A 14,465-nucleotide genomic window follows, 5' to 3' on the forward strand; every position below is an offset into this window, starting at 1 on the left:
AGAGGCAGACTGAAAATCCAGACATCATAGCTCACATCAACTGAAGTATCGTCCCTAATCAACCATCTGACTTGGGCTAGTATTGCTGGGGCATAGGCACAAATCTCTTTTCAAATGAAATAGCAGTTGTGAATAGACCGGATCTGAGACCTCTAACTCCATATCCCATATTGAGTTCTCATTATCCTGCTCCACAAGCAATCAAGCTGGATAAGAAATCTAGCTGTATGTCCGGTGATCATAATCTCTCTCCTGACCAATAAAAATTGAATCCCAAGGTCCTTATCTCTCACAGGCTAGCAAACGACCTTCCAGAATAGCAGATGGAGCCCACGAATAGCTGCTCTAATCTTCTGAGACAAGAGCTCGGCACCACCATATTCGTTAAGATGTACACTGGAATGGAGCTCAGGATCGATCTCATGAAGGTCATCCTGTCCATCATGAAAAAGATGTTGATTTGCTAACTCTTGAGACGATCTTTGATTTGGTGCTCCATGGGCTTGCAATCGGCCCTCCGAAGTTGCGATCCCGTGATAGGAACCCTCAAATAAGTCAGGGCCTCAGTTTGCTTTTGGATCTCCAGCTTATCTCGAATTGTCAGCTTCATCTAGACCTTCATCTTGAGACTGAAGATGATTGTGAATTTTTGCATATTCGTAAGCTGGTCGTAGATTTGATAATAGACCTCAACAATGGATGCAAACACCTCATATTCCGAATCAAGCTCCAACCAATAAGAAGGCAGTCATCTGAAAAAAGATGTGAAAGCGTTTGGGTCCCAAGAACGGGCTAGTAGGGCTCCAACTCTTCGGCTTTCTTCTACAAATTTCTTGCTTTTATGGGTGAAATCTGGATAAACTGAAAATTAATAATACTAAATATTCAATATCTCAGATCTTCAAAGATTCTCATGAAAATATTTGCAAGTCTAGAATATTTCATTTTCGTATCAACCACGAATAGCATATAAAATCTGAATACATTTGGAATAAATCAAAAGGAACCCAGTGGAAGGAATCAATCAAGGGGACACCGAAAAAAAGGGAAAAAACACTGATTGAGCATCTGCTAAATCACAGCTTTCAGGTAATAATATAACAACAATGGAGATTGCATGACAAAAAGTTTGATTTATCTTCTGTCGAGAAAACACGGCCAAGTTCCTGTTCATTCTCCACTGCAATACCGACCATGAGATGAACACCTTAACGATGGGAAATGATGACATGAATGCTTGTTAAAAGTGGAGAGCATAGGGTAAAAACATCTGAGGACTAGCAACAATTGAGAATGGCGCGGTGTATTCTGTGTTGACATACTGAATTGTTGCTTTCCAAATAATATGCAGCCGTAAATGTTTCATCATAATTACTCCGGACTAAATTTTATTCCTTTCTTTCTTCCATCTTTCTTTCATCTTTTGATGTAAAGACGGGATTCCATCATCCAAAGTCAGGTTCATTTTGTAGAAAGATTTTTCTATAACTGAGAAAAGAAAATTAAGTATATTCCTCTCACCAACAACAACCAGGCATTAAAATCTATACAGACAAAGATTCATTCCAACCAAAATCACTTTGCAAAAACTTCTATGATCTTTAAAAAATAAAAAATAAATCTAAGCCAAGCCAACTTCCTGTTTGTCTGCAATGTAAAAATTGTCGACACCAAGTCCACCTGCCAAGAAGAAACGAAAACAGATTAATGAAAGGAAGCAGCAGCTGAAGGGAAGAGAGATGGCAAAGTCGCGGCAACTACCTGCGGAGAAAAAGATCGAGCAACGGCCACGGAAACTTCTTTCGGACGACGGCCATCGTCCCCATGGTTTTTTTCTTGAATCTCATGAAAGCCAAGATGGAATTGTTCTCCAGGAACTGCTCTGCTCCGGTGGGATCGCCATCGATCGCAACGGAGAGCTTCGCGACCGCTCTTGCCTAATTCGGCTGGAAGAATAAGAGGAGGAGGAAGATAGAGATAAGAGCAACGGCCAGGGATTTGAGGGTCCAGCGATTCGCAACGAAACTATGAAGGATAGTCTCGTCCTCGTCGCCAGAGGGAAGGGGAGATGGAAGCGATGAAGCGTCTAAACGGGATTTGGACGAGAACGGAGAGAAAGAGGAGGAACAGCCGGGAGGTGGAATGGAAGCGAGCGCCGCCATTTAGTTTTATCTTTATGCGGCACCATTCTCCCACGCGCGGACGGACAGAGAAAGAGCTTGGAGTTCTTTTCCCGAATAATACGAAAAAAAAATTTTTTTATCAAAATATATCAAAACGAAATTTATTTATCAAAGTAATGCAAATGGAAAAAACATCATTTTGAATGGTGTTTTCAAAAAAAAAAACATCAAAAAACGCCATTTAGAATGGCGTCTTTAAAAACGCCATTTTGAATGGCGTTTTTAAAAACGCCATTCAAAATGGCGTTTTTCAATTTTCCCACCGAAAAAAATCGTGAGAAAATGAAAAATTTTGTTTTTTAAACTTTGGAATTAGTAAATAAATTAAAAAATTAATTTGGATTGAAATTTAAAATATAAAGATTTTAATTTGTAATTAATTTAAACTATCATAAGAAAAAAAAAATTATCATAGAAAATAAAAAAAAGAGAAAGAAATATGAAAGAAATAAAAATTTTAAATTTAATTGAAAAACATCATTCGAAATATTTGTCTTAAAAAATTTTTAATTTTTAATTTTAAGAAATAAGAATTATAATTATAAATAAAATCAAAAATTATATTTTAAATAACTAAATTAATTTAAATATAAAACGCCATTTTGAATGGAAAATTAGAAAATTTTGTTTTTTAAAATTCGAAATTAGTAAATAAATTAAAATTTTAATTTTGAATGAAATTTAAAATATAAAGATTTGAATTTGTAATTCATTAGAAAAATTAATTTAGATTTTTTATTTCAATTTTTTTTTAAAAGATGTAAAAAAAAATCTTAAGAAATAAAAAAAAAATTATCATAGAAAATAAATAAAAGGAGAGAAAGAAATATGAAAGAAATGAAAATATTATTTCAAATTACTTTCAGAAATTAAAATAAATTTATTTTAAAAAGATTCAAAAAATTTTTAAAAAGAGGGTTAAAAAATTTTATAAAAATATAAAGAATTGAAAAAAATAGAAATTATAATTGAAATTGAAGAACAAAGTTTATAATTTTTAATTTTAAGGAATAAGAATTATAATTGTAAATGAAATTAAAAATTTTATTTTAAATAACTAAATAAAATTAAATATAAATTTTTAAAGTATTTTTTAAATAAAAGAAAAAAAATACTAATAGAATATAAAAAAGATAAAAATGGAAAAAAATTAAAATTAAAATTTAAAAATATATAAATTATAAAGTAGATTAGAAAAAATATATCATAAAATAATAAAATAAAATTGAATTAATTACAATTTTTTTGTTAGGGTATTTTATAAATGTGACTTAAAAAAAGAAAATTTGAAATAAATTTTGATAAAAAAATACATTAAAAAGTAAAAAAATTATGAGAAGTTAAAAAGTTGAAAAGTGAAAATTTTTAAAAAGTCACCAAAAATAACAATTATAAATTTAAAACCAAAAAAAAAATTTAATGTTTAATTGAAATAAAAATATTTTTTAAATATATTTTATAAGAATAAAATTGATTTAATTAAAAAAAAATTATTTATAAAATTTAAAAATGATCTAAAAAAATTTCATAAAAAGATAAAGAATTGAAAAAAATAGAAATTTTTAAATAATCAAAGAACAAGCATTATAATTCAAAATTTAAAAGAAATAAAATTTTAAATATTAATTGGAATAAATATATTATTTGAAATTACTTTCTGAAATTAAAAAGTAAATTTATTAAAAAGATTCAAAATTTTTTTAAAAATAGGGTTAAATAATTTTATAAAAATATAAAGAATTGAAAAAAAATAGAAATTATAATTGTAATTGAAGAACAAAGTTTATAATTTTTAATTTTAAGAAATAATAATTATAATTGTAAATGAAATTAAAAATTATATTTTAAATAACAAAATTAATTTAAATATAAATTTTTAAAAAAATTTTTAAATAAAAGAAAAAAAAATACTAGTAGAATATAAAAAATATAAAAATAAAAAAAAATTAAAATTAAAATTTAAAAATATAGAAATTATAAATTAGATTAGAAAAAATATATCATAAAAGAATAAAATTAAATTAAATTAATTATAATTTCTTTGTTAGGGTATTTTATCAATGTGACTTAAAAAAATAAGAAATAAGAATTAAAATTGTAATTGAAATTAAAAATAATAATTTAATTAATAAATTAAATTAAATATTATTATTTAAAAAAAAAATTTAAATGAAGGAAAAAAAATGGGTGGAAAATTTAAATTTTAATTTGAATTAAAATTTGATAAAAAAAATACAGTGTAAAGTTAAAAATTGAGAAAAAATATGGAATAAGATATTCATAAAAAAATATTTTTTTAATTAAAAAAAATAAAAAAAAAGGGGGAAAACGCCATAGAGAATGGCGTTTTCCCCTCCCAGATCCCTTTTCCCCTCTCCTTCTTCCTTCTCCCTTCTCCTTCTCCTCTTCTCCTCTTCTCCCTTTTCCCTTCTCCCTTCTCCCTTCTCCCTTCTTGATCTTCTCCGGCGTCTCTCCGGCGGCACGGCGGCACGGCGGCACGGCGGCGAGGTCTCGGCGGCGGTGAGTTCTTCCCGTCTCTCTCTCCATCTTCCTCTTTCTCTCTCCCTCTTCCCCTCTCTCTCTTTCTCTCATCCTGGCGGCGGGCCGCGCGTCCCGGCGGTGGCTCCCGGCCCCCTCCTCTCTCTCTCTTCCTCTCTCTCTCTCTCTCTCTCTTCCTCTCTCTCTCCCTTCTCCGTGGCCGCCGGCCACAGACTGGCGGCGGCGGGCCGCGCGTCCCGGCGGCGGGCCGCGCACCCCGGCTGTGGGTCCCTCGTCCCGGCGGTGGCCCCGGCCCCCTCCTCTCTCTCTTCCTCTCTCTCTCTTCCTCTCTCTCTCTCCCTTGTCCTTGGCCGCCGGCCACAGACGGCCGGCGGTGGGCCGCGCGTCCCGGCGGCGGGTCCCGCGTCCCGGCGGCGGGTCCCGCGTCCCGACGGTGGCCCCCGGCCCCCTCCTCTCTCTCTTCTTCTCTCTCTCTTCCTCTCTCTCTCCCTTCTCCGTGGCCGCCGGCCACAGACTGGCGGCGGCGGGCCGCGCGTCCCGGCGGCGGGCCGCGCGCCCCGGCTGTGGGTCCCGCGTCCCGGCGGTGGCCCCGGCCCCCTCCTCTCTCTCTTCCTCTCTCTCTCTTCCTCTCTCTCTTTCCCTTCTCCTTGGCCGCCGGCCACAGACGGCCGGCGGTGGGCCGCGCGTCCCGGCGGCGGGTCCCGCGTCCCGGCTGTGGGTCCCGCGTCCCGGCGGTGGCCCCCGGCCCCCTACTCTCTCTCTTCCTCTCTCTCTCTCCCTTCTCCTTGGCCGCCGGCCACAGACGGCCGGCGGCGGGCCGCGCGTCCCGACGGCGGGTCCCACGTCCCGGCGGCGGGTCCCGCATCTCGGCGGTGGCCCCCGACCCCCTCCTCTCTCTCTTCTTCTCTCTCTCTTCCTCTCTGTCTCCCTTCTCCTTGGCCGCCAGCCACAGACGGCCGGCGGCGGGCCGCGCGTCCCGACGGCGGGTCCCGCATCCCGACGGTGGCCCCCGGCCCTCTCCTCTCTCTCTTCCTCTCTCTCTCTCTTCTCCTTGGCCGCCGGCCACAGACGGCCGGCGGTGGGGCGCGCCTCCCGAAGGCGGGGCCCACATCCTGGCGGCGGGCCCCGCATCCCGACGGTGGACCCCGGCCTCCTCCTCTCTCTCTTCCTCTCTCTCTCCCTTCTCCTTGGCCGGCCACAGACGGTCGGTGGCGGGCCCCCCCCCGGCGGCGGCCCCGCGCCCTCTTCTCTCTCTTCTTCTCTCTCTCCCTTCTCTTCGGTTGCTGGCCACAGACGGTCGACGGTGGGCCCCGCGCCCCGGTGGCCAAGGCGGGCCCGCACCCCAACGGCGGTCCTCGACCCCGCCTCTCTCGGTGGGGCCGCATGCCCTGACGGCGGGCCCCGCATCTCGGCGGTGGGCTCAGACGGTCGGTGGGGCCGCGTGCGCTGAAGGCGGGCCCCACGTGGTGATGGAGTCGAGACCACAAACATGTCAGTGGAAAAATGATTAGCACATTAGTCCGACATATTGTTGAGAAAGATCCCGGTGTTAAAGTTGAAGCTATTGTGGCAGCCGTTAATGATCAATTTCAATATACAGTATCATACAGGAAAGCATGGTGTGGAAAGCATAAGGCATTGGTTGATATTTATGGAGAATGGGAGCCATCTTATGCTAAATTACCTTATTATATGGCTGCACTTCAAAATGCAAATCCTGGTACAGTTGTTTCATGGAATTTTTTTCAATCTGTGAATTCCAATGTTCGTGTTTTAAATTATATTTTTTGGGCTTTCGAACCATCTATTCAGGGTTTTATGCACTGCCGTCCTGTAATTAGCATTGATGGCACGCACTTGTATGGTAAATTTAAAGGTAAGATGTTAATTGCAACAGGCATTGATGCAGAGAATGGGATATTTCCATTAGCATATGCAATTGTCGATGAGGAAACGACTGCAAGTTGGAGTTGGTTTCTTTTCCAGCTCAGAACACATATCGTTAAAGATAGAAATGGAATATGCTTAATTTCTGACAGGCATCCAGGTATATTAAATGCCATCGCAGATGAGTCTATTGGATGGAGTCCACCACGTGCCTATCATCGATACTGTTTAAGACATATCTGCAGTAATTTTAACACACATTTTAAAAATGTGCAGCTGAAAAGAGCAGTATGGCAAGCCGGAAGTGCTCATCAAGTTTGTAAATTCAATTTTATCATGGGCAGAATTAGAACAGTGAATGAAGAAGCTTGGAGCTGGTTGTCCGAGATAGAAAAGGAGAAGTGGACATTGGCACATGATGATGGTCTACGCTATGGTGTTTTAACTACAAATTTGTCGGAGGTTTTTAACAGTGTTCTACGAGGAGCTAGAAATGTGCCAATTACATCTTGTGTTCAACTGACATTTTATCGTCTTGTCAAATATTTCAATACGAGGCATGCTCAAGCCTTGAGATATGTAGAGGAGAATCAAAATAATCTTTTTACTCCTCATGTTGCAATTAAAATTGCTGAAGATCAAGTTAAGGCTAACCAGCACCGAGTAACAGCATTCAACCTTCAAAGAGGTATGTATGAAGTGCTTACGAGAAGAGCAGGCGGAGGACTACGAGGTGGAGGAAATTCTCATACTGTTACATTAGCTGAAAGAAAATGTTCATGTGGAAAGTGGAGCACGTACAAATATCCATGTTCACATGTTTTAGCTGTGTGTCAAGAAATTGCTGTACATTTTAGTGGTTTTGTGGATGATGCATATACAATTACAGCATATATGAATGCTTGGACCGGTAATTTCAATCCACTACCACATGAAGATTATTGGATGCATACACGTATGTTCAAATGCATGCCTGATCATCATCGTTTGAGACCGAAGCAGAAAGGTAGACCAAAGTCAACGAGACTACGAAATGAGATGGATGATAGGCAAATAAGAAATAAGAATCACTGTGGTATTTGTAGGGAACAGGGTCATGATCGTCGTCGCTGTCCTAGGATAGTTCAACATACTTCAACTTCAAGCAGCGGAAGAAATTGAAAGCTTTGAAAATTTATTTTTGTCATTGTTTTATGAATTACTGCGAGATTGTATTTGAATTTACGTGTGTAATATGTTGGGATGAACTGAATTTTGTGTTTAAGTTGTATTGTGTGATAATATTATATTTAAAAAAAAAATTTAAAATATTGTCTTATTTTTTTTAATATATCTGTGATAATTTTGCTTGAGGCAGCGTATTATGGCTTACGATCCACGATATCCCGGTCCTCGAGATAGCAGTATTCTTACATTGCAGGAGCATCATCGATCGCAGACTATTTTAGATGGCGGCGTAAGCATTACAATCTTTTTTACTCTTTAAATTTTTATTTTAAAAATCATATACATTATCTAATTATTATATTTTATTACAGGAGTCCAGACATCTTCGTCTACGACGATCCGATGCAGATTTCTGGAGGACAGAGGATATCCCACGTAGAGTGTTAGATTATTTACGATATCTGGGATTTTATGGAGTATATCGGATCGGTCGTATACAGATGGACGTTGGTCTTATTACTGCTTTGCTTGAGAGATGGCGTCCAGAGACACACACATTTCATCTTCCATTTGGTGAGGCGACCATCACTTTACAGGATGTCAGCATCCTTACTGGACTACCAGTTGATGGAGATCCAGTTACCGGAGTTGATCCCGCACTTACCATTCCGGAGTGGCAGGCTTTGTGCTTGCGATTGTTAGGGTTTGAGCCCGATGCATATTTTTTCGATCATTCACGACTCAGGATTGAGTGTTTGGATGATCGTTATCGTCATTTTCATATTGCGGATGATGCACCGGAGGAGATGGTGCAGCAGTATGTTAGGGGTCAGGTGCTGCGATTGTTAGGTGGTGTCCTGTTACCTGATACTTCATCGAATAAGATGAAGTTGATGTTTTTGCCATTATTAGAGGATTTAGACTTCGCTCGTCGACTCAGTTAGGGCAGTGCAGTACTAGCTTGTCTATACCGAGCTATGTGTCGGGGGGCCTATGCTGATCAGAGCGAGATTGGCGGTTATCTTGTATTATTGCAGGTACGTGAATTAAAATTTTAAATTTTTAATATTTAATTATATTTTACATTCGATATATCATTTATTTAATTTTTAAATTTTGCAGATTTGGGTATGGGAGCGTATGCCGACTATCAGTCCATTACGACGACAGTTGCTCGAGATGCCATCAGAGCAGCAGGATCCTGATGTTCCATTCAGACTAGACGGACCATTAGGATACAGGTATCGAAATATTTTTTTTTTATTTAAATTTTATTATTTTAAATTTATTTAATATTAGTACATTGTGAAACAGATGGAACGTTGCATTCAACGTTCATCACGTATCGACAAGAGTGGCACGGGTTTATAGATGCCAGTTGGATACATTAGTTGATACATCTAGACGGGTAAATTTTGAATTTTTTACAAATATCAATTTACAGTATTCATAATCCATTATAATTTTATATTAATTTTTTTTATTTTAACTATATTATATCAGTTTTTGTGGAAGCCATATACAGATGGGATATTGGCTATACTGCCGCAGATGTGTACAGTTGGACACGACATATGGACTGCTAGGGTGCCACTTATTTGTTTTGATGTGGTAGAGTGGCATCTTCCCGATCGTGTCCTGCGGCAGTTTGGTCAGACTCAGGGCATTCCAGAGCAGTTTGATACCAGTCAGGGACTTCATCGTATTGATCGACGAGGGAGAGCTCGTATCGACTGGCGTATCAGACATGCACAGTACATCGATATTTGGGATGCACGTCGAGATCACATTGTTCATGGTGATCCTATTTTGAGAGGCCGTTCATATACTGATGACTACATGGCTTGGTTTTTTAGCATTACGGTGCGAGTCATTGGACAGTCTCAGTATGCAGTTTCTGGATACGAGGGCGAGAGTTCTACTGTACGTCTTTTGGTAAGATTACGAAAATTACTTCATGTTATTTGTGTTATATTTTTGTTTTATATTGTACACTATACTGATTGTTTTATACTAACAGTTCTATTTTTATTTTATAGACTGATTCTGTGTCGGATCTTGTGTTGGACATTCGTCGTGCTTTATCTACGACTGATGAGGACGAGCGGATTCAGATACTGCGGGAGATGGAGAGAACAGGTTCCGGAGCATTGGAGGCGATTGGTGTTGATCCACATACCTGTGCGCCTTGGTATGGAGCAGTTCGGGCGCCAGATATGAGTTATACGCCGTCACCATATGCTTCACATATGCCATCACCGCATATTCCGCATATGTCATCATTCGATGCTGCACAGATGCCACCGCCTTTTCATCCACAGATGGCAGCGTCTTCTTCGTCCTACATCCCCCAGATGCCATCACCGGGTACCAGTTGGCCACATGAGTATGATACTTTTTTTTCAGGTCCATCCGTGTATCCAGATGAGAGAGTTATTCCTGAGCAGCATGATCCGACAGCATCAGTTATTCCTGAGCAGCATGATCAGCAGATCTCCTCCACTGATATAGGAGAGGAGCCATCACAGCAGGAGCAGCCGGCGAGGACCTTCCTGAGAAGGTCCAAGCGACCACGGGCGCCGCGACGTCCTTGTGGGACTTAGTCTTTGTTGTATTTGTATTTAGTATTTTTACATTTTTGTTGTACTATTTTTTTTTTGTACGTTTGACATTTTTATTCTATTGAATAATATTAAATATTGATTTCATTTTATATTATTTAATTTTAAATGATTGGATATTATGATCGGTGCATATGGATACACATATTCGAACGTGTCTCAGAATATTAGGAGAGAAAATATTATGCTGAAAGGACTATAAAAATTATAACGTAAATAATAATATATCAAATGTTGCTTTTTGAATTAAATTTTAGAAAAAATAAATATTTTTTTAAGTAAAGGAAAGGAATACGTAATAGAATGCTAAAAAGATAAAAATGGAAGAAAACTGAAATTATAATTTTAAATGATAAAATTTTTAAAATCAATTTAAAAAAATATCATAAAAAAATAATAAAATAATAATAAAATAAGAATTATAATTATAAATTTTAAAAAAATTTAATTTTAATTTAAATTAACAATTATCATTTAAATTATTATTTAATTAAATTTATTTATTAAAGATTACAAATAGATAAGTAAAGAAATTTAAAAAAAATAAATAAAAAAAGAAAACGCCATTCTCTCCCCTCCCCAAACCTCTTTTTTTCCTCCTTCTCCCTTCTCGATCTTCTCCTTCTTCCTTTACAAATTTAAGTAAAGAAAAAGAATACATAATATATCATAAAAATAGAAGAAAACTAAAATTTTATTTTTAAATTATAAAAATTATAAATTAAATTAAATAAATTGTTGCCCAGCTATGCAACCCAAGAGGGGGGGTGAATTGTGTTTTAAAAATTTTAAACTTAACTAATTACTTATGAAAAGTATTTGTCAAAAGCTTGATGAATGAGGAGAAGGACTTTAGTTCAAGATTAATTACCTAAAGCAAGAATGCAAGGATATAATGAAGAATTAAAGAGAAACAATAAAGTACACCACAAACACAAGGATTTATAGTGGTTCGGTGCCAACCTTGCACCTACATCCACTCCCCAAGCTCCTACTTGGGAATTCCAAACCACTATACTTGTATGCAACCCGAATACAAATGTCGGAAACTCCGACACTAGCTATCCCAAGCTAGTCCACTTATTTCTCCCTTGTTTTTCACCTTTTCAAACATTTTATAGCTTTAAGAAACAAAGGAAAACATTCTAGGCAGAAAAAGAGCCGTTAGATCACTTAAAGTGAGTATTAAAAGCAACTAAAACGGGCTAAAAACTAGCCGTTGCGGACAATTCCCATCGCAGGGGTCGACTCATGAGTCGACTCATGCTTCAGGAGTCGACTCATAAGTCGACCTCTGTTACAACAGCCAGAAATGTGGGTTTCTGGATTTTTTGGCCCAAACCAGCAGAGGTCGACTCATGAGTCGACTCACAGGTCGTGCCAAGCCAGAAAACCAGCGTGCCAATAGGAATTTCAGCGTGCCAAGCAGCTCATTGTGCCATCGTGCCAAGCCAGAAAACCAGCGTGCCAATCAGGATTTTGGTAAAATTACGTTTTTGCCCCTGAAGAGCATAAAGATTTTTTAAAATAAAAAATATTTGTATCCCTTCAATCTGCTTTGTAATCATCAAAATCAATCTAGGAGCAACATAAATATATCATAAAAATAGTAAATAAAAGAGAAAAAATGGTAATAAAATAAAAATTATAATTTAAAATAAAAAATTAACTTTAATTTAAATTAAGAATTATCATTCAAATTACTATCCTCATTAAAAAATTTAATAAATTAAAAAAAAATAATTAAACAAATTATGAAAAAAATTTAAAAAATTTTAATAAAAGAAAAATAATAAAAAAATATCGAAGGGAACGGCGTTTTCTCCTTTCCTCCCTTCTTCTCTCCTTCTCCCTCTTCTCCTTTCTCCCTCTTCTCCCTTCTCCGGCGTCTCTCCTACAGCACCGCGGTGAGCTGCCTCCTCTCTCTCTCTTCCTCTCTCTCCCTCTTTTTAAAAAATTTTAAAAATAAAAATTACCAAAAAGAAAGTCAACGGGTCGACTCACAGAGTGTGGCAGCCAAAAATTTTGCGTGCCGTTAAACTTTTTTAGCCATGAGTCGATTCATGGGGTCGACAGAAAAATATAAATCTATTTTTCTTAGAAAATACGCTTCCAAAAATATTGAAATTGCCTCTAATAGATTACACATCTTTTGTTCTTGCTTTTGAGACTTCAGAATCATATCTGATAAAATTATGATTTTTTTTCTTCATTTTTTAACTTTTTAATGTATTTATTTTTTGATCAAAATTTAATTCAAATTAAAATTTTTAAGTCACATTTATAAAATACCCGAAAAATTAAATTGTAATTAATTTAATTATTACATTTTATTCTTTTATGAAAATTTTTTTTTTATAACTTTTATAATTTTTATTTTTATTTTTATTTTTCTTCCACTTTTATTTTTTTGACATTCTATTACGTATTTTTTTCTTTATTTAAAATATTTTTTAAATATTAATGTTTAAATTAATTTAGTTATTTAAAATATTATTTTTAATTTCAATTATAATTTTAATTCTTATTTCTTAAAATTAAAAATTACAAACTTTGTTCTTCAATTACAATTAGAATTTCTATTTTTTTTCAATTCTTTATCTTTTTATGAAATTTTTTTAGGCGATTTTTATATTTTATTTAGAAAATTTTTTAATTAAATTAATTTTAATTTGAGAAATTAATTTTAAAAAATATTTCTATTTCACTTAATCTTTAAAATTTTATTTTTTTTAAATTTTAAATTTATAATTCTTATTTTTTCTGACTTTTTACAAATTTTAACTTCTTAACTTTTTAACTTTTCATCATTTCTTAACTTATTAATGTATTTTTTTTATCAAAATTTAATTCAAATTTAATTTTTTTAAGTCACATTTATAAAATACCTTAAAAATAAAATTATATTTAATTTAATTTAATTTTATTCTTTAGCATTCTATTACGTATTCTTTTCTTTTAATTAAAAAAATATTATTTTTTCTAAAGTTCAGTTTATAATTTTTTTTCCATATTTTTTCTCATTTTTTAACTTTACACTGTATTTTTTTATCAAAATTTAATTCAAATTAAAATTTTTATTTTCCTCCCATTTTTTTTTCTTCATTTAAATTATTTTTTTAAATAATAATGTTTAATTTAATTTAATTATTTAAAATATTATTTTTAATTTCAATTACAATTTTAATTCTTATTTCTTAAATTTAAAAATTATAAACTTTGTTCTTCAATTACAATTTCTATTTTTTTTTCAATTCTTTATCTTTTTATGAATTTTTTTTAGGCTATTTTTAAATTTTATTTGAAAAATATTTCAATTAATTTAATTTTAATTTTACAAAATATATTTAAATTTTTTTTTTATTTCAATTAAACTTTATAATTTTTTTTAAACATTTTAATTTATAATTCTTATTTTTGGTGACTTCTTAAAAATTTTCACTTTCTAACTTTTCCTCATTTCTTTAACTTTTTAATGTATTTCTTTTTTTATCAAAATTTAATTCAAATTTAATTTTTTTAAGTCACATTGATAAAATACCCTAACAAAAAATTTATAATTAATTTAATTTAATTTTATTCTTTTATGATATATTTTTTCAAATCTTTATATTTTAAATTTCATTCAAAATTAAAATTTTAATTTATTTACTAATTTCAAATTTTAAAAAACAAAATTTTCTAATTTTCCATTCAAAATGGTGTTTTATATTTAAATTAATTTAGTTATTTAAAATATAATTTTTGATTTCATTTATAATTATAATTCTTATTTCTTAAAATTAAAAATTAAAAAATTTTTAAGACAAATATTTCGAATGATGTTTTTCAATTAAATTTAAAATTTTTATTTCTTTCATATTTCTTTCTCTTTTTTTTATTTTCTATGATAATTTTTTTTTTCTTATGATTGTTTAAATTAATTACAAATTAAAATCTTTATATTTTAAATTTCAATCCAAATTTATTTTTTAATTTATTTACTAATTCCAAAGTTTAAAAAATAAAATTTTCCATTTTCCCACGATTTTTTCCGGTGGGAAAATTGAAAAACGCCATTTTGAATGGCGTTTTTAAAAACGCCATTCAAAATGGCGTTTTTAAAGAC

General features: G+C 34.4%; 1 protein-coding gene and 1 long non-coding RNA gene across 2 annotated transcripts; one reads left to right on the forward strand and one right to left on the reverse strand.

Moving 5' to 3' along the window:
* Nucleotides 1–1,489: 1,489 nt before the first annotated feature.
* LOC105047507 (uncharacterized) lies at nt 1,490–2,217 on the reverse strand. Its single transcript, XR_012142244.1, has 2 exons — nt 1,762–2,217; nt 1,490–1,680 (listed from the first exon to the last, which is right to left on the reverse strand). It is a non-coding gene; the product is annotated as an uncharacterized lncRNA (long non-coding RNA).
* A 6,473-nt stretch (nt 2,218–8,690) lies between these two features.
* Nucleotides 8,691–10,339, forward strand: LOC140858707 (uncharacterized). Its single transcript, XM_073260020.1, has 5 exons — nt 8,691–8,773; nt 8,859–8,977; nt 9,051–9,144; nt 9,240–9,671; nt 9,776–10,339. Exons 1-5 carry the CDS (start codon nt 8,714–8,716, stop codon nt 10,337–10,339), a joined length of 1,269 nt encoding a protein of 422 aa, XP_073116121.1. The 5' UTR covers nt 8,691–8,713.
* Nucleotides 10,340–14,465: the final 4,126 nt, after the last annotated feature.

The sequence above is a fragment of the Elaeis guineensis genome, chromosome 6 (genome assembly GCF_000442705.2).
Source record: "Elaeis guineensis isolate ETL-2024a chromosome 6, EG11, whole genome shotgun sequence".
In the NCBI taxonomy this organism is placed as follows: Eukaryota; Viridiplantae; Streptophyta; class Magnoliopsida; order Arecales; family Arecaceae; genus Elaeis; species Elaeis guineensis.